The 26,410-nt window shown below is 39.5% G+C and overlaps 1 protein-coding gene across 1 annotated transcript in view; it reads right to left on the bottom strand.

The window, feature by feature from the left end:
- Positions 1-26,410, bottom strand: part of SACS (sacsin molecular chaperone) — a 92,286-nt gene that overhangs the window by 47,618 nt on the left and 18,258 nt on the right. The window contains exons 3-4 of the mRNA XM_081083027.1: positions 7,709-7,859; positions 797-884 (exon numbers count right to left, since the gene is read on the bottom strand). Coding sequence (XP_080939153.1) covers positions 797-884; positions 7,709-7,859 — 239 coding nt within the window. The remainder of the gene's footprint in view (positions 1-796; positions 885-7,708; positions 7,860-26,410) is intronic.

The following is a 26,410-nucleotide window of genomic DNA, read 5'->3' as shown; positions in this document are numbered from 1 at the left end:
TCTCTCTCTCTCCCTCTCTCTCCCCCTGTTTCCTAAAAAATCAATAAAAACATTTTTCAAGTGTGGATTAAAAAAAAAAGTAAAGCATATTCAACTTTACCAAATCTCAAGATTTTTCATTAGCTACAAATTAAGTTTTAAGAATATGTTAAATATACTAAATGTCACAAACAATTATTAATTAAAAAATAAGAGCATGGGGGAAAGGGCTGATATTTTCTAAAACAATTGAAATAAATGGTGCTTTGCTGCAAAATTATAAGCCAGACCTAATGGTGCTGATAATGACATTCTTAATATTCTCAATCTCAACCGATGATCTGATTGTTCTGAAATTCAGCACAATCACCATCTCAATGGCTATCCAGTCAAATACCCTTAAGCCTTTCCAAACTAGAGATTCTTAGAACTGACTGACCAGGTTTCTTTCAGATAGGTGACAGTCAAGTACAAGGAGAACAGGGGAAGGAAAGTAATTTCTCAGATGCACAGAACAACAACAAAAAAATCTGTATATAAGTAAAAAATAAGTCTGTGCTTAAGAAACAGAATCATCAATATAAATTTATTTGCATCATTTTTGCACAACTATGCACCAAGACCAAACCCCAACTGTTCCACAGACTAATATATCCCACACATTTTTATAACTCACTAACTCCATCTGCCCTTGTTTTCCTCTGGCCCTGATATCCACGCATTACATTCCAATATTATACACTTTCATTTCACTTTTAAAACATAATCTTTATTCAACTAAAAAGGGCAAAATATCCTGGTAAAGTCAATGTTATACCTCCCCCTTTTAAGCCTTTTGATTGAAGGTTTACAAAAAGATGACAATTTTTGGAAGTCAGTTCTCCAATCTTGATCCAGTCAGGTAACTGAAAAAAAAAAGAAATGAATAAAATGTATGAAAAGCAATATAGTTCCTAATACTGTAAATTCAAAACTTTATCATAAATTTTTTTGCACTTAAGATATAATGCTTGTTAACTGTTCTTATCAGGAATTAAGTTGCTCTGGAGAAGTGAATGTTTCAAAGAATAAAAATTTAGTAAAATTTTTTTAAAAATTTAAGATAGTTACTAATAGATAAAGATACACATATTTCTGCTTTAAAATAATTTAAATTTTGTATAATGAATGAGGATCATAAACAAAGTCATTCTTTTGATTAGCAGTTCCAAAGTGTATTGCTCAGAGCACAGCTCTATGAGATGTCAACAGATAGAAGACAAAAAAATGTTTTAAATTAATTGGAATAATTTGGGGTTTAGGGCATTTAACATGTTAATATGTATTGTAACTTTCTCAGAAAGGATTACATAAGCAGTATTTCACGAATTTAGCACTGATTTTTTTTCATTTATTTTCTAGGATATTGTTCCTAGAAATATAGTTTGGAAAACACTGCTACACAGATGTTGCTACAACAAAGGTATGATATAAAAGGAAGGGGCAAATAAGGACTCCAAGGTCTGAAGCTACTTTGGTCTACAACTTTCCTAAAATTGGCTTTCCTGAAAAACACCTTGATATTCATTTTCCTTTTGGTGTTTGGTCTGATTCTCATAAGGGCAAGGTACAATATGTGTGATCATAAGCCACAGGAGCAGTGTAATAGTGCCTTTTTTGGAAAATAAGGTAAGTAATCCAAAGCCAGATAACCTTGTCCCCACCGGTCCACTGTTAAGTGTTGCTATGGAATGATTCCTTACAGGTTAGCAGTTTGCAAAACATTACTCAAAAGCTCACCTGAAGAACCACCATTGTACCTTTCACTTCCTTGACAAGGTGTGAAGGACATAATTTACCATGTCAAAAATTCAGTATTTCCAATTGTCTACCACCCATTTCACACCGATAACTTCCAGGATCCCTAGAGCAACTTACCAAAAGGTGACATCACTAGCTTTCCTTCCATCACTTATCGCTCATCTTTTACTCTGAATCTCAATTATTAATGGCATCTTCTATCCCGTCACTTTAATTGGAAAGCTGGGGGAAAAGTCCTCTCTCTCACCAAACCACAGTCAAATTAATTACTTTCTGGGTACCAGCATGTCCCTCCCCAACTTTTCTCATAGCTAACTTGTTCTCTACTTGCAATTGTTCAGACCCTCCACATCTCAGATTTGTATAACAATCCCATCTGGTCTTCTTACTTTCTGTACATGATCTTCCTTCTAGTCCCCATCTCTAACATGCAAATCTGAATGTGTTACAATTCCCAGTTTATGAAGCACTTCCTATACATATCGCCACTGAATCTTAAAGCAAGCCTGTAAAAACTCCTTGCGCAGGAAATATGGATAAGAATAATCATAGCGGTACTGTTTTAACAACAAAAATTTAGAAACTACCCAAATTCTATGACATATTAATACAATGGAATATTACACAACAATAAAAAAATGAATTAAGTAAACTGTACATAAATTTGGGTGAATATTCATAACGTAATATTCAGTGTAAAAATCTAATTCCAGGTTTCTACATATAGAATAATACACTTCTTATAAAGTTCATAAGTAACTAAAAATAAACAGTATATTACCTAGTTTATATATTTAGGTTATATACACATGGACACTTACATACACATACACACAAACATATATATATGTATATATATATCCACACATACACATATGATAAAACTATTACAGTGACTAAAATAAAAACCAGAATACTAAACACAAAGGGGTAAGGAAAGAGACACAGGTATACAGGCTGGGGAGAAGCACAAAGGTAAATATAAACTATCAACAGGTTTAGTTCTCCAGTTGGATGATGTCATTATTGTTATTCATTCTATTGTTAGTTAATTAAATTCCTACTAAAAGAGAGCCATAAAAATAAATAAATAAAAAATAAAATAAAAGAGAGCCATGTATGAGCCAAGGATTACTAGTCCAGTTCAATATAGCCAAGGTACATTTAAAGGCAGGCAGGAAGGAAGGAAGGAAGGAAGGAAGGAAGGAAGGAAGGAAGGAAGGAAGGAAGGAAGGAAGAAAATTCTATAATGCAGGAAAGTTTCCAGTCTTAAAGAGGACTTGAAAAGGAAGAAGACACAGACTAGCACCACATTAGTAAAAACAGATGTAACTGGCTATGTGAGTTTGACAATGAATGCTTTTGGCAGATTGTTATCAGTGACCTATTTACAAGGAAGTTATTCTCCCAAAGAGAAAGCAAGCAGCAAAGATAACTTGAGCAGTGCGATCTGTTTTCTCCCCTGGAGAGTGCCAAGATTTGGGGATTTTGCTTGGGCCTCATTCTTTTTTGGACCTTAATCGCTCCAACCAAGCAAAAAGCAGCATTGGTCCTATTCACCTCCAGAGGCAATAAGACCTTAATAGTAGTCCATTTCAGCCTGGCCAGTATAGCTCAATCGTTAAGCATCAATCTACAAGCCAGGAGGCACATGCCCAGATTGTGGGCTCAATTCCCAGGGTGGGGCGTACAGGAGGCAGCCAATTAATGATTCTCTCTCATCACTGATGTTTCTCTCTCTGTCTTCCTTCCTCTCTGAAATCAATAAAAAAAAATATTTCAAAAAAAGTAGTCCACTTCAGTCTTTATATTTGTCTTTAAAACAGTGATTATAAAATAATTTTAACGTCTGGATTTCTGCCCATACCAGCTTCAGCCTCCCTTAAAAACCTCCGAGATGCCGAAACCGGTTTGGCTCAGTGGATAGAGCGTTGGCCTGCGGACTGAGGGGTCCCAGGTTTGATTCCGGTCAAGGGCATGTACCTGGGTTGTGGGCACTTCCCCGGTGGGGGATGTGCAGGAGGCAGCTGATTGATGTTTCTCTCTCATCCATATTTCTAACTCTCTATCTCTCTCTCTCTTCCTCTCTGTAAAAAATCAATAAAATATATTAAAAAAAAAAAACCTCCGAGATGCTCATTTTCATTTATTATGAAACAGTAACTTCAAATTATTAAGCAAACAATACAATTTTAATTGTAATATGGATCTCCCAACACTTTTTCCTTTGTTTAGTTGTCAAGGACACAAGGAGGTTTTCAAGATTTAAAAGCTGACAGGGAGGACATTTTTAATCAAAAGAGAAGAAAGTGAAGTGATACTTCAAACCTGGCTTGAGACTCAAACACATTTGGTATGGATCAGGAAAATGGACCAGAAAGATACACAGCTATAAAGAATAGCTTCAGTCTCTGCATGGGACAGGAGGTAAAGAACTGACAAATGCCACTTCCAGGCCAGGAAAAGCAAAAGAAACAAGTAAAAGAGGATTCTAGGTGACCCAGAAAGACTAAGGAATAAGTACCTACTGCTAACTATGTCCAATACCAACCAAAACCAGTGGGTGACAAGGAGTTGTCAACAGCTTTTGTTTCCTGCCTACCTTAAAATATTAGAATTCTTGCCAATAATTCAAATCTAAAAGGTTATGAACAGCATTAAATTAAATAGGAAATAAAACCACCTCTGTGAAAGATGTGCTTCTATAAAGGTGACCTTTAATGGCACATGTTAGCATTACCAAGTTCATCAGTTTGGTAAAAGTCACAAGCTTATCTCCTCTGAATCAGGAGGGAATTGTGCCCTCTGCTTATTTTCTGGGGGAGCTCCATCCTTGACATTCAAGTTCATTTTTAACGGTTTAAGCTCTTCTCTATTTTAAAGAACTTCACATTTAACTTTTTTATTTATTGACACCCTGACAAATTCTCTATGGCGTGGCAGGTTAACAAGTCCAGACTTTGGGATCAGACAGGTCTGGGTTCCAATCCTAGTTTGATACTTCTCTCTAAACCTTGGCTTCACCAGTCTACAAAATGGAGTAGTAATAATGAACTCATGAGCTTGTTTTCACTAGTGAGATGATATATATACAAAATATCTAGAACAGTGTGTGGAACACAGTCAGTAGCTCAATAAATATTAATAATATTCCCAATGTATTTACAAAGTACAGAAAGAGAAATGTGCTGAAAAAGTTACTTCCCAAAAGCTATCCCTTGGGCTTCAGACCCACATCTGCCTGTTGAATATCACTGTAGTCTAGACTCTTACATAGCAGAGACCTTAGAATTGGTTAGAATTCGTTTATCCCATTCCCATTGGAAACAGAAAAGCAGATTCTAACATGGTAATTAATTTAGCCTCTGTTACCCACTGGCAGTAGGATCTATCTACGTCACCTACCTCTTTGTGCATTTGCCTACATATCTCTTTTATGTCCTGCCACCAGCTGAACCATATACAAAAGCAAACTGGTTACCACCTTTCCTCCAAAATTAGGTATCTTCTGTACTTGTTTATCTATGCTGAACTGAACCATTATTTTCCTGATCTCATTCAAGGCTTCTGAAGATCCTTGGCAAGGCCTTCTGCCTTATTCTACATCTCACCCCCTTCTCCACACTGCCCCCCCCCCCATTTGGTACCAAACTGCCATAATTTTATATTTTTCAAATTCTCCTATGCATCCTTTCCTTTCAGTGTTACCTGTATAATCATAGTCTAAAACCTCACTACCTCATTATTAGCACAAGTTTCCTAATTGGATCCTCTCCACGAACCACTCACTCAATCTGAAACCTCTACACATCACTGAAATGTTTACCATCCCATACCAATACTTTGCAGACACCTACAAATACATTTCTAATGGCAAGACTGAGCCACAGCTGAGCCTTTGGTTATAACCACATCTAGGGGACAAATGGGCAAAGCAGAGTCAGAGGAGTAACCAAAGAAGTGGGTATAGAACCAGCAGAGTATACAAGGGAAGGTTAAAAGATAGGAGTAGGCACAGAAAAAGAAGTGAGAATGATGAGCTTTGCTCCTCAATTCCGTCCAAAGTCCTCAAGTCACTGTCTGCATACCAACTATGGTTGGGGAACTGGAAAAGAGGGCCAATCCATGGAGCAACACAAGAACAGGTTAACAGGAAATCTGGGTCTAAGTGGGCAAGTGACTAGTGAGTGGACCCAGGTACTCAGAGGTCAAGATTACATTGAGGGATTAAAATCACAGGTACCAAGCACTTCACCAATATTTATACTAGACTAGAGGCCCGGTGCACGAAATTGTGCATTGGTAGGGCCCGGTGCACGAAATTGTGCATTGGTAGGGTCCTAGGCCTGGCCGGCGATTAGGGCCGATCTGTGGGCGACCAGTGGGGTGATGGGGGGGGAGCGCTGACACCCGCCTTGGCTGGGGCCTGCAGGCTGGGGGCAGCTCCTGTGTTGAGCATCTGCCACCTAGTGGTCAGTGCACATCAGAGTGACCAGTTGTACACAGGTCATTTTGCCGTTCAGTCGATTTGCATATTAGGCTTTTATTATATAGGACTAGAGGCCCAGTGTAGAAAAATTCGTGCACTCGGAGGGGGGGCCCTGTGCCCTCTCACAGTCTAGGGATGTCCTACTGACAGCTTAGGGCCACTCCCTGTGAAGAGCGGGCCCAAGCCACAGTCTGGCCTCCCTCTGTGGGAGGTGACTGGGTGGGCTGATCAGGGGACAGCACCGGCTGGTGAGCAGCTACCCCTGCCCCCTCAATCGCCCCTCTGCCGCCGCTGGTTGCTGCTGCCCCCCAATCGCCGTCCCCTCTCTCTGCCCACTGGCACGCGCCTTGGCTGGCCTGGCGCTGCCTGCTCACCAGCCCCGCCCCCAGCCATTCTGCTGTTCGGTCAATTGTAAGGAAATCTAATACTAAAAATGGCATTCTCTATGGCTTAAGTATTCCCTGTGTATTTGTTCAACTCTTTGTCACCTCCTTTAAATCCTAAAAATGATGTGGGGTGTTTTTTATCATAGAAAAAAAATAAAGTGAAGATATTTATTAGGATAAATGTTAATTTTCAGCAATATGTCTCCATGTAACTCTTCCCTTAAGTAGTTTCACCAACCTTAAAGGATACATTCAACAATATGAAATATTCCTATTTTCCAAAGTTTGATCTGCTAAATTATTCATTTATATCTTAGAAGTTTTAATATAAAAGTACTCCTCAAACTAATAGCTTCTACATGAAAGTATCTGAAGATCCTTCCAGTCTAAACTTTTGTGATTCAAAACTGGGGGGTAACTTCTAAGCTGTAAAAAGGTTAAGATATTTACCAATGTTAAATGTATAACAGAAAAAATAAATACTGTAATGATTAAGTTACTTCAATGATGATGTCTCTAAACACGGAAACAACAAAAATCCTCTGGTTATAATGCTCATCAAAAAAGTATCTTGCCCAGCCAGTGTGCCTCAGTGGCTGAGCCGGGACCTATGACTGGATTCCCGGTCAGGGTACAGCCCAGGTTGCAGGCTGGGACCGGAGTGTGGGGCGTGCAGGAGGCGGCCAATCAATGATTCTCTCATCATTGATGCTTCTATCTCTCTCCCCCCTCTACCTTCCCCTCTAAAATCAATAAAAATATATTTTTTAAAATAAGTATCTTAATTTCAGGAAGTGAAGATTCAGACAAAATGGAGGAGGGGGACTGCAAAGTTGAAATGGTAAATCAATAAAAGTTACCGTGAGAGGAACACACGTGTCATTTTGCTCACATTATTTGCAAAGCATTCTTTCCAGGGCGACCACTTGATCTGTCTTCCACGTCCCAAGAATAAACCCATTCAGTGTCACTATCAACTAGCGAATTGATGTGCTACACCCTCAGCACACAGCAGGCCCGTCCTCCCCGGGGAGAGGAGAGGGGACGGGCATACCTCCCGGTCGCCGAGCCACAGCCGCTGCTCCGACACCGGGAAGCCCGTCTCCGCCGCGATGCTCTCCTTGACGTCGCGCGCGGTCCAGGACTCCAGAGCGGCCACGGTCCTGCAGCCCACGCAGCCGGGAAGGACGGTCACCCGCAGCCGCCTGTGCGAAAGGCAAAGGGATTCAGTAGGGGCCTCGTGGGGGGCCGCGCCCGCCCGGCGCGCCCTCTCTCCCGGGCTCGGTGGCAGGCACGCTCGCGGCCCAGCGCCGGGCGGAGTTACCTGCCCCCCATCGTCTGCGTCCCCGCCGAGGGCCCGCGTCCGCCCCAGCGCGGGAGCCTGGTCACAGCCGGCCCTGCCGCGCCGGCCCGGAAGGCTGGATCCTCATCCGTAGACAGGCGCCGCCCGGCCGCGTTCAGCCGCAGTCCCGGGGCGGCCGCCAGAACCGAGCGGAATCGCCAGAGGAAGCCGTGGCCCCGCGGGAGGAGCACACGGAGGTGGCGGCGGCGCGCTCCCGGGCGGCAAGGGCCTTGGAGACGCCGCCCGCGGGCACGCGCCCGCCCGCCAGGACCGTTAGCCGAGCCTCCGCCCCGCCCCGCCCCACCCCGCCCCGCCTGCGGCAACGCGGGTGCCCGGACAGCCTTAAACACGACCTTCCGTGGAGCTGTGCGTTTAGAGATGTGTATTCTCCCTGGCGGAGTTCAGCAGTTATATGAAATGCAGAACTAGCGCCTACTGTCCTCCAACTCTAACGACTTTTAATCTCTGGAAGCATCTCCAAGTAAGATGTAAAGGAGGGGAGCGTTGTGATTGCAGAACAGAAGTGTCTTCCATGGCCCTAGCCGGTTTGGCTCCGTAAATAGAGCCCCGGACTGAAGGGCCCCGGGTTTGATTCAGGTCAAGGGCACATGCCTGCGTTGCAGGCTCGATCCCCTGTAGGGGGCGTGCAGGAGGCAGCTGATTAATAATTCTCTCTCATCACTGATGTTTCTATCTCTCCCTCTCCCTTCCTCTCCGCAATCAATAAAAATATATTAATAAAAAAAAATCTTCCATGGTTTCATTTCCTGTTAGTTTTTAAGGCCCAAAAGTAGGGTCAACGACTCAGTTTGCTGAAGAAAGGAGTGCCAGAAGGAAAGTAATAGATGAGACTAAACATCCTATGACGTAAAAAATATACGTGATTTACTTTAGCAATATTATCTTATACTATCAGCACCCTAAGTTTTTCTGTCACACTTGCAAGCTCTTTGAAATCAGAAATTTGAGCCTTAGAGTTTATGGGTCGCCCCAGAGTAACTAACATTGCTTTGTAATTTGGAAGTGTATGTGGTTTGATGAAGCTTCTGAAAATGTCCTTTCTTCTGGCTTATTTCTCATAGGTATGAATGACACACATTGCAAAAAAAAAAAAAGGCAACATCTATTAAAACAATTCAAAGGCTGTGTTGTGAACAACTAAATTTATGTGCTTCTTGGTTGAATACCTTAAATAGAATTAAATTTTAGTGTTTACCCCAAAGTGGTATTAATTACTACTGGTTTTCAATTCCCTCTTCTCCCCCATCTTCACAAAAAATATTACTTGGAACTCATTATCAGTAATAAATATACAGAATGCTACTACAGTGTTCATCCCTTTCTTCTAAACATGTTTAAAAGGAAGAGTGCTTTAAGTCATGCAGGTCTTTCCTACTTAGAACAAATAAGCACATTAAATCAATAAAAGAATATACTATTTCAACAAAAATATCAGGCCAGAAAACCTCATGAACAAATTTTACTTCTTTAATCAGACAAGACTTCACAAACAAATGCATTAGAATATCAACAAGTGGAAAGAATATGAGCTGTCACTCCTTGCTATAGCATCAACAGCATACCTACCCCAGGACAAATCTTTCACACCTAACTCCTAAGACAATCCCCAGATCTACTTGCTTCCTTATTCACTCTCCTTGGATGTGAATAAGGCCCTAGCTTTCCCATCACTCTTAGGGACAAAAAAACATAGGTGTTGAGCTGAAGACTTGAGAGACCAAGAAATGACCTTAATGGAGAGGATTTCACAAGAAGCAAATTTGGTTGGGGAAGGAGGCTGATAATAAGAAGTTTGAACATCTGGAATTCAAAGTATACTCAGGGTTCATTTTAAAGGGTTAGTTGGCATGGGAACTACAAATCTGGAGCTCAGGAGGGATCCAAAGCTAAAGAAATAGATTCAGCAATCAATTGTTTAATCATTCAGGTAATATTTATTAAACCTCTCCTGTGTCCCAGATGGATACATTTCTAAATGATAAGAACACAACACGAACAAAGTCCCCTATCTCATGCTTACACACTAGGGAAAAAAGACACCTATAAACAAATGGACCAATAATATATCAGTTCATCGTATGGAGCCAAGCAGGAAAAGTGCTATTTAAAAAGGGACTATATCCCAAGAAACCAGTAGCACCAATCAGAAAGGATATATGCACCCCTATGTTCATAACAGTACAATTTACCATAGCTAAGATTTGGAAACAGCCTAAGTGCCCATCAGCAGATGAGTGGATTAAAAAACTATGGTACATCTACACAATGGAATACTACTCTGCTATAAAAAGAAGAAACTTTTACTATTTGCAACAGCATGGATGGACCTGGAGAGCATTATGCTAAGCAAAATAAGCCAGTCAAAGAAAGATAAATATCACATGATCTCACTCATATGTGGGATATATAATGATCAACATAAACTGATGAACAAAAATAGATCCAGAGACAAGGTAGCACTGAACAGACAGTCCAACCTCAGAGAGAAGGCAGGGGAGGGGGGGTTAGAGATCAACCAAAGGACTTGTATGCAAGCATATTAGCATAACCAATGGACACAGACACTGGGGCAGTGGGGCTTGCCCTCAGGGGTGGGAGTGGCCAGGGGGAGGGTCAATCAGGGAAAAGGGAGACATGTGTAATACTTTAAACAATAAAAGGGGGGGGGAGCAGAGGGGGTAGTTGGGGCAGGCCAAGGTAAGAGAGTAAAGGAGCTAGAACTCTTTTCTAAGAAGTTACATTTGAACAGAGGCTTGAATGAAACACAGGAAGATGAAATTACCCAGAAAGAGCTTATATGAGAAGAAACAGGGCAGAGCAACTGGTGTAGTTCATGCTTTCATCATCTTTGACCTGAATTTGGTACCATCGCCTCTTACTTGTTCTCCATACTCTACTTACCCTTCTACAATCCATTCCCCAACCCTCCACAAAATCAAATTTGGATTTGGTGTATGTTTTGTTTACTATGGCTTCCCAGAGCCAGGAAGAAGCCCTAATGTAAAATAGGTGCTCAGTAAATAGAAAGGAAGAAAGAGAGAGAGGGACAGAGGGAAGCAGGGACAGAGGGAAGCAGGGACAGAGGGAAGAAGGGAGAGGGGGAGGAGGGAGAAAAGAAGGAATGAATAAATATCTGGAAAATATAGAAAAGTAAAAAGAAGCTCTAACATTATTTATAATTCTAACACCACAATACAAAAAAAACACTTTTATAAATTGACATTAATAAGTTTTTTTAATATAATGCAATTATACTATGGGTACATAGTATTTTCAGCATCTTTATCACTGTAGAAATCTCATTTCTAATAACTGACTAATTTTCCATTGAGAAGAACTATCTTAGGCTGCTTAACCCTATTGATACTTACATGAGTATTTTAATTTTTCAAAAGTTCACAAACTTCAGTAAATATCTTTGTTCATGAACTTTTACCACTATTTAGGTTAAGAAGAAAGTTTGCAAAATTTTTAAGAAATGTTTGGCTGAGCCTTGATCCAATCTTCAGGAGCATATTATGAAACACTTAACAGCAAGAAGCCAAAACATCGGTCCCTTCTTTTAGAGTGAGTCCAAACTCAGTTAGAAATGGAGAGTCTATCCAACCACCTTTTGAGCCTATTTCAGTTGTAGAGATGGGCAAAGAAAATTGTTTTATTGCACAAGCTGGCCTCAACACAATAGAAGCAGAAAACAATGTTATTCTTTCTCATGACATTTGTTTTAACTTGCCTTTCTTTCCCTTTTCCTGGATGACATATCCGACATAGCATGGGCCCTAGCTTTCTCACTACTCCCAAGAGATAAAAATATTCCAGTCCCTTCCAATCCCTACAATGGACTCATTTTTGTATTTGTAAAACCTATCTAAGGTAATAATAAAATGCCAGTTCAACCCAATGTAAAAATTCTTTAATCATAATTGGGCTGCCTCTATTCTGATCCATTCTCAGACCCACACATCATATCAACTGCAGTCAGGAAGCACAGATCAAGGCTGAGAGTTAACTTCCCCTGAAACAATATTTCATGATTTTATGAAATGGACTGTGACTAATAGCCTGTCTTGGATCGTACAGAAACAATAATTTGTCCCTTCTGAAGAATGTTTGCCAGTGATGTAAAGACCAAAGTCTAACAAACTGTTATTCCTTTGTTTAATAAGTCAGCACAAGGCGTTTATCTTGAAAATAAAATATAAGGATACTGTATGCATGCTATTCAGTGAAATCCTAAAGAATGAATTAAAATGATAAGCCAAGTAGAGAAAGGAAAAAGATCTCCAAAGGAGAGAAAACAGCACCTGCAAAATCATGGTGTCAAAAAATTGCTGTAAAGCTGAGGATAAAATTCATGTAAAGGCATAGAAAACATGATTTTAGAGGAGTCTGCAGGAATATGGTCATGAAGTTTCCTTTATGCCACATATGGAGTTACTTGAAGGGGCTAAGGAGCCACTTCCAGATTTTAATTAGGTAGGTGATCAGAATTACATTACACAAAGAATCCTCAAGCGGCAGGACTGAAGATGACTTGGAAGGAGACAAGACTTAAAAATAGGAACAAGAACAAGAAAAAATGTTATCTGTGGGATTAAGTTAAAAGCTTTAAGAAAGAAATTCGCAGTGCCAAGTATCACATAGGTAAAGTGCCCACAGGATTTGACCATTGACCACTAGTAGACCATTATTGAGTTAGTTCTGTGCTCCAGAACCTACAAGAATTTCCCAATGACTGTAGGATCAAGTTCAATTTATTCCGTATAGCATTCAAGACCCATTACAATTTAGCCCCAGGCAGCCTTGTCAGATTCTTCTGAGGTCACCCCACCAACCATAATACAATCTGTCGCCATGAACAGTTTAAAATATGTAACATTTATGGAGTGCTTCCTATGTGCCATGCACCCTTCTAAAAGCCTTATATGATTTAGCTCATTTGATCTTCTCAACAACCCCTCCAAGTACATAAAACCTCAATTTTCAGGTAGGGAAAATGAAACTAAACACCTTCCTTATAGTTCCACAGCTATAATTGGGAGAGCCCAAGTTTAAACTCCAAAGCCCGAGCACTATTAAATATTAAACTATAATATTTATAAAATACAACAACTTCATATTGCTTTAGCTATCCCCATGTACTGTACCTGCCTTGTCCTCATCTACCTGTGGTCCTCTTCTTATCACTCTTCATCTGAAAAATCCCGAAGTACCAATCCCTGAATCACCACTTCCCCAGATTCCTCAAGTCTTCCAGGTGCCATTCTCTATATAACTTCTACATTGTATATTTACATTAGTATTATAGCATGTATCACATTTTATTAATTATAATTAATGTTTATTCATTGCAATGGGAGCCCTTTGCATTCCTCTTTGCATCTTAAGAGCCTAGCATAGAGTAATATTGAATAAATGTTACTAAGATTTTTAAAGGAAGACTAGCTCTTCAACCAGAAATGCTGGTGGCCCAGGCAGATTTTATCCACAAACCACATTCAATCAGCAATCAGTCAGATAAATGACACAAAATTCCTCCCTTTATGCTAAATAGACACGATTGCTTAACTTTTATTTTTAGTTACATTAAACATGCTTTGGGAAATGAAGTCATATTTCAGAAATAACATTCCTGCACTTTCTACCAAAGAGGGCATTATGCATTCCCTAAAGTGCTGTAATAGTTATGAGAAGATTGCATTGTACAAAATTTACATGATGCTTTTGAATCTACTGTTAATTTTAATGAGAAATAGTTGTTTGGTTGCCAGAAATCCAAGATTATTTAAAATAGCTTTGCCATAGCAAAATTAACCAGAAGGGCCTTGTGTAGTCATGCTGTCAGATATCAGCTGAGTAATCTAAAGGGACCTGGATATTATAAAGGTGACACATCTTGAGTTGTATTAGCCACTTCAGGGGATAATAAAACCACATATGGTTTTTAAATTCCTTTTCCATTTATAATGACCTTTGATTAAGCATTGTCTCTTGGAACATTTGATAGAAAATACAGAGACAGAGTGGACTGGCTATAAAATATGTACATTAAATAAATTTATTTTATGCTAATAAATTAGAATGTCAGGACTAGACACAATAGTAGGAAACTTATGACAAAAACCTATAAAACATTGTAACATAAAATTGATTATATTGAAATTAAAAAAATATTATAAGCAACAAATACCATAAAACATTTCCCTTTTCTGTTTCTTCCAACTCTTGTAATTATTCCAGTCAGTTAATTTTTATGTTTTGTCCTTTACTTTCTTAAGTTGTTCCTCACTTTCTGCCTGTCTCCATAATCTGTCCCTTGTGTGGTGATGACTTGAGAGAATGAGCCCCCAGTTGTCACACCTACCAGCTGTGTGGGTTGTCACTGCTCCAAGCTCACTTTCTTACTTACTTAGCTAGATTGATAACACCTTCCTCCTAGGGTTATTGTCAGGTGAAATGGGGCTGTCCTTGATTTAGGAGGTGCTTATTTATTCATAGGAAAAAAATGTGTAGCACTCACTATACACTGGGTACTGATATCATGATAAAGGAATAGTTCCTATCTAGGGGAGTGTTACAAGAATTACAAGATGGCAGCCCCATACTCTTTTCTTCTCACACTCAATTCCTTTCTTCATCCTTCTTTATTTTGGCATCTGAATAGTCAAGATCAATGCCAGAAAAAATGAGAATCAGGCAAAAGGTGTCTTGGATACTCCTAAACCCCTTTATCTCAAATTCACCTCCTTTTTCTGATGTGTACTCCCCTTTTCTCCAGCTCTGTTGAGTTCAGTAAGCATTAACTGTGCATAGTCTATGTGCAGGCATACTGCTGGGGTGCTCAGAAATAAAAGATAATGATAATAATAACAGCCCCACTGCCCATATGGAGCTCAAAGAATGGAACAATACACAAATATAATAAACATAATTTCAACATAAAAAGGAAAGTGCTAAAATAAAGAAAACCTACCTAAGTCATTAGTTACTACAAATGCCAAAATGCCGTCTTCCGTTAACAGAGCTTTCCTGGACCAGCATCATGGCTTCATGTCCCAGTCCGGGAAGAGAGTGCATTCCTGGTTGATTTTATATCTGGAATGAAATCTGGTTTTTCTTTTCTTCCCTCATTATCTTTATTCCTAAGCGTAATGCAGGGATTAGCTCCCAGCCAGATCTATCATGTCGTTATTGAATCTACTTCCCATCTAGGCCACACTTCAGTTCCTCTACATTTTTGAAAAGTAGCCCTGGTATTCTTTTCTTGTGCATTTTTCACATGTCTCTCATGTGTTTACACAGATTTTATTTTTCTTTTCACCTCTTTAGACCTTCACCAGCAACATGTTGAATTGAATCCTTTCATGTCCCCTATTATTTTTAATTCCCAGATAAATCTGCAAAGGAGACATCATTAGCCACAATTATAAGTCAGGCTTCAGGATCCAGAGAGAAAAATAATTTGTCTGAGATTTCCTTCCAAATGCAAGTATCAAGATTGGCACCCAGGTGTCCCTTCAATTTCCCATATTCTGTGTTGTTCTCCAGAATTGAAGAGAAGCAGAAACACTTTGCTTGAGATTCTAAAAATTATGCACTGTCAGCATGCCTTAGGGACAACAGTGTCCTAAGTTCTCTCCTAAGAGCTAATTACAATCTTGTATTTTAAAGCACGTGGCAATTTTATAGTCTGGCTGGATATAGGCAGGATGTAAGGCCCTCTCCCCCAACACTAGAAAACACTTCTAAATGTATGTGATAAATATACAAGTATGAATTACAGAATAGAGATACAGATGTTCAACAAAAAAAGTAAGAGATTTTATAATTAACTACTTCTACTTAGTTAATTATAACCAATTGATTTACTTGTTTAAAAATATACTCTCTGGAAGAACCAAGATGGCGGCATAGGTAAACACCTGTACTTGCTGCCTCTCACAACCACATCAAAACTACAACTAAGCCGAAACCGGTTTGGCTCAGTGGATAGAGTGTCAGCCTGCGGACTGAAAGGTCCCAGGTTCTATTCCGGTCAAGGGCATGTACCTGGGTTGCAGGCACATCCCCAATAGGAGATGTGCAGGAGGCAGTTGATCGATGTTTCTCTCTCATGGATGTTTCTAACTCTCTCTATCTCTCTCCCTTCCTCTCTGTAAAAAATCAATAAAATATATTTTTTAAAAAAGAAAAAAAATACTACAACTAAAAGACAAAACATCCATCATCCAAAACCATGGGAAATCTGGCTGAGTGGAAGTTCTACAACTAGAAGGAAAGAAAAAAAGCGCATTGAGACTGTTAGGAGGTATGGAGGGGTGGAGGGCATAGGGGCGGAGGGGCGGAGGCGCACACAAAATGGGCTGGCAAATGGGTGTGCTGATTTTTTTTTTTTTTCAATCGGGAGGGAGATACAAGCTCCTGATTGCTCTGAACTCCAGTTCTGGGTGAGACTCTGGGGACCCAGACTCATACGGGGAGAAACTGGACTGTCTGTCATGGGGCCAGAACTCGAGGGCAGCTTTCTCTCAGAGGTGCTCGCAGCGATCATTGTTTCTGCACAGGGGCGCGAGTCACGGAGATGCAGAGACCTCTCCAATGCAGGGCTGACTGGCAGCCATTGCTGTTTGCTCTGCCCTGATGATTCTCTGAGACCCCGCCCCACCCAATTTACAACCCCACCCAAGCTGTGTACAGTGGCTTTTGCATATGAATGGCCTGTCCTTTCACAGCATAAAACCTAATAAACTGCAGCTGGGTCAGAGAGCTCAAAAGCTTCCAAAAGAAGGCCCAAGGCTCAGCAGCAGCAGCCTGCCTTGCTTCACAGCTGGGCCTCATCTGGGCACTTTCAAACCCCAAACAAAGAGGAGGAATCTGCAGATCTCTCTGTAGCTACTGCTGGGTGGCCTCAGGCAGTGGCTGACTTAGCACCTCCTTGGAGATCCAAGAGCCAATGTACCCAGTGGTCCGTGTAAGACCATACCAGATTACAACACTTCACATCCATAAGCGACACGTTCAAGGGGCAGACCCAGTGAGCATTAAAGCCCCACTGAAGCAATTCCTGCCCCATAAGGGTGTCTCCAGCACAGCAGTTCCTCCATTACAGACACAGCTGGTCCTCACAGCCAATTGGCCTGGAGGTCAATTCCTCCCAGTGATACCAATAGCGATCAAGGCTTAACTACAACAGGACTGTGCACCCAGCCCACAAAGGGGTGCACCAAGAGTGTCCACCTCAGATGATTGGGGAGGCTGAGCCACTGGGCCCTATAGGACACCTACCACACAAAGCCACTCTATCAACACAGGGAAGCAGTCAAAATGCGGAGACAAAGAAACAAGACACAAATGAGATAAATGGATGAAAGCAAAATACTGGATATAGAGTTCAGAACCATGGTTATAAGGTTACTCAAGAATCTTCTAGAAACCTCTGAGAAATATAGTGAGACCCTCATGGGTATGAAAAAGGACCAATCAGAAATTAAGCATACATTGACTGAAATAAAGAATAATATACAGAGATCCAACAGCAGACTAGAGAATCAAGAATCAAGTCAAAGATTTGAAATACGAAGAAGCAAAAAAAACACCCAACTGGAAAAACTAAAAGCAAAAAGAATTTAAAAATATGAAGATAGTTTAAGGAGCCTCTGGGACAACTTCAAGCATACCAACATCCGAATCATGGGGGTGCCAGAAGAGAGAGAGCAAGATATTGAAACCTATTTGAAGAAATAATGACAGAAAACTTTCCCTACCTGGTGAAAGAAATAGACTTACAAGTCCAGGATGTGCAGAGAACCACAAACAAGAGGAATCCAAACAGGACCACACCAAGACACATCATAATTAAAATGCCAAGAGCAAAAGACAAAGAGAGAATCTTAAAAGCAGCAAGAGAAAAATAGTTAGTTACCTACAAGGGAGTACCCATACGACTGTCAGCTGATTTCTCAACAGAAACTATGCAGGCCAGAAGGGAGTGGCAAGAAATATTCAAAGTGATGAATACCAAGAACTTACAACCAAGATTACTCTACCCAGCAAAGCTATCATTTAGAATTGAAGGTCGTATAAAGAGCTTCACAGACAAGAAAAAGCTAAAGGAGTTCATCACCAGCAAACCAGTATTATATGAAATGGTAAAGGGTATGCTTTAAGAAGGGGAAGAAGAAGAAAAAGGTAAAGATAAAAATTATGAACAACAAAGTGACAACAAATACATATCTATCAACAAATGAATCTAAAAATCAAGTGAATAAAAAAATCTAATGAACAGAATAAACTGGCGAATATAATAGAATCAGGGGCATAGAAAGAGAGTGGACTGATAATTCTCAGGGGGAAGGGGGTGTGGGGAGTGCGGGAAGAGACTGGACAAAAATCTTACACCTATGGGTGAGGACAGTGGGGGGGCGGGTAAAGGCATGGGGTGGGATAGGAACCAGGTAGAGGGGAGTAATGGGGGGAAAAAGAGGAACATCTGTAATAATCTGAACAATAAATATTTATATACACACACTCTCTTTTATATAGTTCAAAATGGTGTCTCAGACTGAATCCTTAGACCATAATGTGATTAAACTAACATCTTCTGATCAGAAGTATTTTTTAATTATGAGCAAATGGAATCTTATTTATTTTTAATATTTCTTGCTTATAGTCACTAAATATTTTAAAAATATTTAAAAAACATACTCATGTATCCCATTTCTAAATATCTGAACTTGAAGTGATATTGTCAATGAATGGCTCAAAGGGTGATCATTATTTTGTCTCTGTACAGAGCCAATGCCACAATAACCTGGACATATGAGTCATAGAAACCCTGCCCAAAAGTTACAGATCTGTTAATTTGTGAAAAATAGCACTTTTTAAAAAACTTTATATTAAAGGAGAAGCATGCAGTCTTCTTCACATGGAAAGATTTATGAATGGTTGTACGCATTTGCTGTCTTGCAGAACAATTATCCTAGTTGTCAGGCAACCTCTAATGGAGGGAACACAAAGAAAATGTTAGTTAGAAATAAGTAAAGAAAGCTTTTAATGGAAAACTGGGAATGAATCCATTAAAAAAAAAAAAAAAAAAAAGCCCTGGATTTTCCATGAGTGCTACAATCCAATACAAACTTCATCTGTTAAAATACTATAGTTTGTTAGTTTCCTAAACTTCTTTAAATTTTCTCCTGATATGATTTCATTGAATTAATTAGTTATAAAATGGCAAAAAGAAGATGTCTATTTACTCACTGCTTATAAAAATATTTCTGAAGCTGTGTCATGAGAGACCACTCTGATCACATATGTGGGATCTCCTATGTATGTATATAAACTCATTGCATTCTCTCAATTCACAGAACAAGGAGGAAAGATGGGGCTCCATTTGACTCACTGGAAAAAATTATTTCTGAAGCTTCAAGGTAAAAATTTTTAAATAGAGAGAGCACATAAGTTTCAAATGTACATTTTTTTCAGAATATGCCCAAATCTAAATCTAAACAAATCATTTGATTGTTCACTATTTCTATAATCTTTATAAATATAATAGGTAAGTAATCTATATTAAAAACTCATCAATTAGCCCTGGCCAGTGTGGTTCAGTTGGCTGAACATGATTACTAGTGAATTTCCCCGTCAGGGCACATGCCCAGGTTCTGGGTTTCATCCAAGTCAGGGTGCATGCATGAGGCAACTGACTGATGTTTCTCTCTCACATCAATGTTTCTCTCTCCCTCTCCCTTCCTCTCTCTCTAAAATCAAATCAAAATATATTTTTTAAAAAAACCTCTATTGGTAAACTACCATATTTTTCCATGTATAAGACGCCTCCCACTTTTCCAACCCCAAATTAAGAAATCAATATTTTAAACATTTTGCTGGTTTTCCTCTTAAGGCCTTCTTCTTTTTTGGCATCTTAAGGAGTCATTCTTCCTGTTTTCTCCACTGTCTGATCATACATTCAATGGGAGGAGGTCCAAATTGTCCCTCTGCAGCTCTATTTCCATGCTCTTGTGCATAGTTGATCACATTCAGTTTGAATTTTGCAGAGTAAGACAATCGCTTACCAGTATTTATCTTTTTCTTTTTTGACATCTTTATGGGCTCAGAATGCTTAGGTCCCTGTTGCATCTTCGCACTCCACCTCTAATTACAGCATCAGCTGACCCTCAGTAACAATAAACTCCTGATTGGAGGAAACCTGTTTGACAAGGTATATGGGCAGCTCCGCACCCATGCAGCTCCCTCCTCAGCTGACTTACATGTATAAAATGCCCTTCGATTTTCAGTCTAACGATTTTAGAAAAAAATAGCGTCTTATACAAGGAAAAATATGGTATTTAGAGCAAATGACTATAGTTCAGGAAATATTTTTTATTTTCATTGGTAATTAAACTGTGTGTTTGTCTTTTAAGAATTTTGGTTACTTTCTTGTTTTCTAAATATTTTCCATTTTTTGTTAAACAGTCTGCAGGTATTATAAATATAAAACAAATATTTTGAGAAAGAAATGTTGGTTATTCTCAGTAAATTGACTACTTAATACATTCAATCATGCTCAACCATGCTAAAGATCGTTTGAATCCATACTATTTCCTCTTCTTGTTCATACTGGGTCAGGTCCTTAACCTCTGTTACTAAGACCTCTAGGTCAGGGTCCCAACTGTTCTCACTATCACAAATCCTTTCTCTCCAATCAATCCTTCATTTGTCACCAAGTTATTATATAATGTAACATGACTAAACCTCTCTCTGTCATAAAAATATTCAGTACTTCAAGTTACCTACATGTTAAAGTCCAAATACTTCAAAGTAAGACTCACCTTCCCAGCCTTGTCCCCACCCTGCCTTCCTGGACATCCCCGTTCCCCATACCCAGCTCTGCAGATGCATTTATCTCTTTGTACTTATTTTGCACATTCTGTTTCCTCCTGCAGCATCTGCTTTCTCCTACCTATTAAACCCATTACTCATTTCTGTTGACCCAGCTCAAATGTCACTTCAATTGTGAAACCTTCTATTTCTACGAATACTATTTAAGAAAAAATGGGAATGGGTTCATGACATATTAAGTTTATGTCTCCTTTCTTATTCTCTCATAATACTCTGTACATACATCCCAGGTCTTCCCACATTACATATACCATATATTTACATGGCTGTGTCCTCTCTGGAGACTGGGAACATCTTAAGAACAGGCAATAGGTCTCAGCATCCCTTCTTCACATCTCCGGTTCATGGTACAATCCAATAAGTATTTATGGAGTGAGTAAGGACTAAGATAAATAAGCAGGTTGATTATAATATCTCTTTCTCTGAAGAGGTGGTGAAAAACTGGAATTTCAGACTTGGATTATGTAACAGGAAATTACATGAATGAGATTTTGGAAACATTTTAGGAAATATATATAAAACACACCAGAAGTGGGAAGAATCTAATAACACTACTGAGCTTTTAGCCATCAGTCAATCCCTAGCCAGAAGAACAGGAAGATTTCCCTAGTGAATCCTCAGGAGAGGGTGGGAGGAAGCGATGAGAGTGAGGTCAGAGAATTTCTTCCCCCAACACCCATCTCACAGTCTCACCAGGGTCTGACTATGTACTTCAATCAAAGGCCATGGCCCTTCTCAAGAAGTCTTGCTCTATAGTATTACCCTTTTCCATCAAATGTCAGGCAATTTCTCCTAGCCCTAGTTCCTTGGGTCTTGAGAAGTAATAAAGCCACTATTTCTAGCTCCAGGTTCCTTAGTGATTTCTCATGGTTCCTTTTACCCTTTGTATAATCCCTTTGGTTATAATAATCAAAGCTGATTTTCCCCATATTATGAAAAGAAAGTAACTTATTCAAAACCACATAACTAATAAATAGCAAAGGTAAGATTCAAACCAAATATGTCTGTAGGGACCCTAGCTGATAGACCACTTAATGAGGCATTGTCACCTATCCATCAAGGAGAGGGTAAATCAAACTCACTATTGTAAAGAGCAGCAGTATACCTTATAGGCGGAAAAATACTACAAAGTATTTTCCTAACCTTATGTCACCAAATGCCTTACCTTGCACATTGAAGATGGATTCCTTGCCCCTCTAAAGCTGTCAGCACTGATGGTGAGTCACTTGTTGCATACCAGACACAAGGCTGCTAATACTCCACAGAAGAGCTGAGCATCACACATATGGGCTGAATTTGCCCTTTCTCAGGAGCCTGTGGGAGGGAGCTACAGGAAAACTGAACTGGTCTTTTCACTGCCACTTGTGGAGACCACCAATTACCAAGAGTCATCCTGTCAACTTCTGATTATTCTTTTTGTAAAGATACTGTGTGGTATTCACCAAGATTCTCCCCTGACCCTTCTCTGCATCTTGTATTTCCTATATGGCCAGACACTCAATAAGCCTCTCCCCAAAACAGATCATGGCATACTGGACAAATTGAGGGGACAGTAGTGTCAGGAAGAAAAATCCCCATAACCAACCAACAGGAATAAGACAGACCAGTTTGCAACTCCTCATGAAGCTAGGAGAGTGGTGGGTAGCAACTTTCCTGTAACAATTACATGATGACAGATAGTTGAGATGTGGGAGTGGAAGTTATCAAAGGATGGCCAGAATTTATGCTAGTTTTTGGAGAACGGACTAATAACAATGATTTCCTTTGGGGTGTGTATTCTGTGTCAATATTATACAAAGTGTTTTACATTCATGATCTCTAATCTTACATAATTATAGGCATGATTTTCCCCATATTATGAAAAAAAGTAACTTATTCAAGTCCACGTGACTGGTAAATAGCAAAGCTAAGATTCAACCCAAGTATGTCTGACTCAAAAGTTTATACTCTTTTAATTAGACAATTTGTTTGCTCTTAAAGGAGCTAGGAGAATATTTGTTGAGAATGTTTCTTTTGTTTACATACAGAGGTATTTAAGGAAATGAGGAGAGGGAGAGAAGACAATAGAAGGAACAGAACATGAGACAGGTTTTGAGCCTATGAGGACAAAAGGTGAGGCCACAGTATTCAGGAAATATTGGATAGGACTAAGTCCATGCAGCACAGCTTCCATCCTGCAAAACAATATCAGCATGGACTTGAGGAGAAGTTATTCATCTTCCCTCACCACCCCATCCACAAGTTGCAGAGTTGCTTTGGACTCAAGGGGTGTGTTGGATGGAGAGGATAATATCTGACAGAGGCACCAGCTGCAGAAGCCGTGATAAGTTCCCTTGACAAAGAGGCTCAAGTGGAGGAAACATGAGCAAATTAATTTCGGAGCCCATCTGAAATGTCACTGCCCTGATGATGCCCAGAAATAGCCTTGGAATAATTTAAGCAGAAGAGAGGAGCATGAGGGTTAGGTCTTCTCAAGTGAAGGTTTGGAACCATGGAGATATGGGTGCAAATATTAACTGACCTTATTAGCTACAGAAACCTAGGAGATGTGGAATACTTTCTAATCCACTTGTTCTTTCTTTGGATGCCTATCATTCTGGTTCTATTTCTGGGTTGCTACCAGTAGATTCATGGCTCCAAGCCTAAATTTAGTCCTGTCCCTCACAGAAGGAACAGGAGGACAGGGCTGCCTGATTTTCTTGGTCTTCTCTATTGCCCAACTGCTCTTCTCTGTCTGGGCTTACTTTTCATACACTTGAACTCAGCTTATCTGCCTGTTCGTCTGAAGACTGGACTCTGCTCTCTTATCTGAATCTTTGTTACTCCTAATGTGGTATAGTAAAATATATATATATATATATATTTGATCTCTGTCTTCATGTCCTGCCACAGAGTTCCTAAAACTCTTGGAATTTGAATGGTGGTAGTATCTTTGTATGCTAATGAAATAACTGATGGCAGAGCTCCTAGATAGCCTCAAGATGGGGGTTGGTCACCAAGGGCCCTACCATGAGGTTAGAGGGTTAGATCTTTCAGCCCCACTCCCTGACCTACAGAAAGAGGGGAGGGGCTAAACATTGAGTTCAATCACCAATGGTTTTATCAATTTAATCAAACATGCCTAAGTAATGAAACAGAGAAATTCTGAAATGATGCTAAGGGAGCTTTCAGGTTGGTGAACATATCAAGGTGCTGGGAAGTTAGTAAACCTGGAGAGGGCATAGAAGTTCTACATGACTCCTGCCTCCAAATCTTGACCTATGTATCTCTTCCATTTTCTTGTTCCTGAGTCGAACCTTTATAATAATATAGTCATTGTAAGTAAAGAGTTTTTTGAGTTCTGAGTCATTCCAGTGAATTATTGAACCTGAAGGAGGGGGTTGTGGGAATCCTCAGTTTGTAGTTGGGGACCTGAGGATCTTATTCGTGACTAGCACCTTAAGTAGGGGCATTCTTGCAGGACTGAGCCCTTAACCTGTGGGGTCCATGCCAACTCTGGATAATTAATGTCAGAATTGAATTGTTGGATACCCAGTTGGGATTGGATAATCAAGGTATTAATTGTTGTTGAAAAATGACACAGCACCCATCATAATCACTTTGTTGATACTCATTTTAAGTGAATTCGATATCCCAATACTGCTAGATGGTAAGGATATCCTCACAGCCTCACTGAGAGACTGACACAGAGCCAGAAGCTAAATCCCTGTAACACACTAGCACCCTGGCCAGAGCCACCCTCTTCTAGATGGTGATAATAATCCAATAGGTTTCCCTCTTCTACCCCTGCACCTCTACATGGAAGCTAGGGGGATCCTTTAAAACTTCAAATCAACCCTGGCTGGTGTAGCACAGTTGGTTGGAATATCATCCCATGCACCACAAGGATATATATAGAAATAGCTAGCTAGCTAGCTAAATATACATCTATCTATCTATCTATCATCTATCTATCTATCTATCTATCTATCTATCTATCTATCATCTATCATCTATCTATCATTTCATTTCTCTCTAAAAAAATCAATAAAAACTATAAATAAATAAAAATGTCAACAGATGATTACTAGAATTAGTGGGGTGATCATACTGTAAACTATAAAAATATTGAATCACTATATTGTACATTGGAAATTAATGTAACTAATATAATATTGTATACCAACTATATTCCAATTTTTTAAAAATTTAACTGAAGAAAAAACATAAGTCAGATCATGTCACTCCTTAAAACCCTGCAATAGCTCCAATTTCCTTCTCTGTGATCTGGTGCCTGGCTACCTCTTCAACCACATATCAATTTCCCTGGTCCTCACTCACTTCACTCCAGGATGCCATCTTTCTCCTTGTTCTTGGAAGTTACCAAGAAGCTCCCACCTAGGGGCTTTGCACTTGTTTCCCTGTCTGGAACATTCTTCTCCTAAATAGCTTATGATGAATTCCCTTATGTTTTTCAAGTGTTTGCTCAGATTTCATCATTTCCATGAGGTCTATCTTTATCATCCTGTTTAAACTTGTGACACATGTTCCTATATAACCCATTGGACTCCCAACTCATTTTCTTTGCCTGCCATTCATTTTGTTTCACTATATAAGGTACCATGTAGTTTAATTATTGATTATATTTATTATTTGTTTTCTATCTTCCCCTGCTAGAATGTAAATTTTAGAAGTTAGTATCTAAATGTATTCCAAAGACACCCTCCGTCCCCCCATAATAAACACTCAATACATGCAGTTGAATGAATGGTTTTATGGACAAAAGTCTGGAGAATTTTAAGTGAAAGTGCCGCACTGCAATTCCAGGTTAGATGTAGAGTCAGACACATTGGACAGACCCTGGAAGAACACAGGAGATGCAGGTCCTGTCTTGACGGCTTGAAATGACCAAGACTCTTTCTTTGACCAAATTTCAGAAGGCTCCTCTGAGCCCTCTTTTCAACTGGACCTTGTCCTTAGGCTTTATCTTTGACCTGCCTAACCCAGTTTTAACAAGAATCCTGCTCAGTCAAGTTAGCAAGATCCCTCACCCTCAATGCATGATATCCTCAATATCTAATCAAATTCTTCATCCCTTGCCTTTGTCACCTGATTATCCTGGCCTTCCTGTAACTTTGAAACATTAAACAAATTTGAAACATTGAAAAAACTCTTTATTTGCTTTTCTCTTTACCTTTCAAAAATTTTTATTCATTAGACAGGGAAAGTGTAACTTTTTAATAGAACTTGCCTTTTAACAAATCAGAATTAATTTTGTGACTTACTGTTATTTAAATATATAAATACACATAGGTATTGACTACTTAATGTGTTTGATTTTTATTGACAATTGGAATATTTGATTATTTTCTGCATTTCCTAATATTGTGAGAAGTCATCTATTTTTGATGCCTCCTCTTATTAATTTGTCATCTACTGATTCCCCTTACTCTGCTTCTTGGCTATAAATTCCTAGCTGTCTTTGTTGCATTTGGAATTAAGTCTGCTCTCTCTTCC

Source organism: Myotis nattereri (assembly GCF_964212035.1).
Source record: "Myotis nattereri genome assembly, chromosome: 2".
Lineage (NCBI taxonomy): Eukaryota > Metazoa > Chordata > Mammalia > Chiroptera > Vespertilionidae > Myotis > Myotis nattereri.
This window is presented reverse-complemented; position numbering and strand designations above follow the sequence as displayed.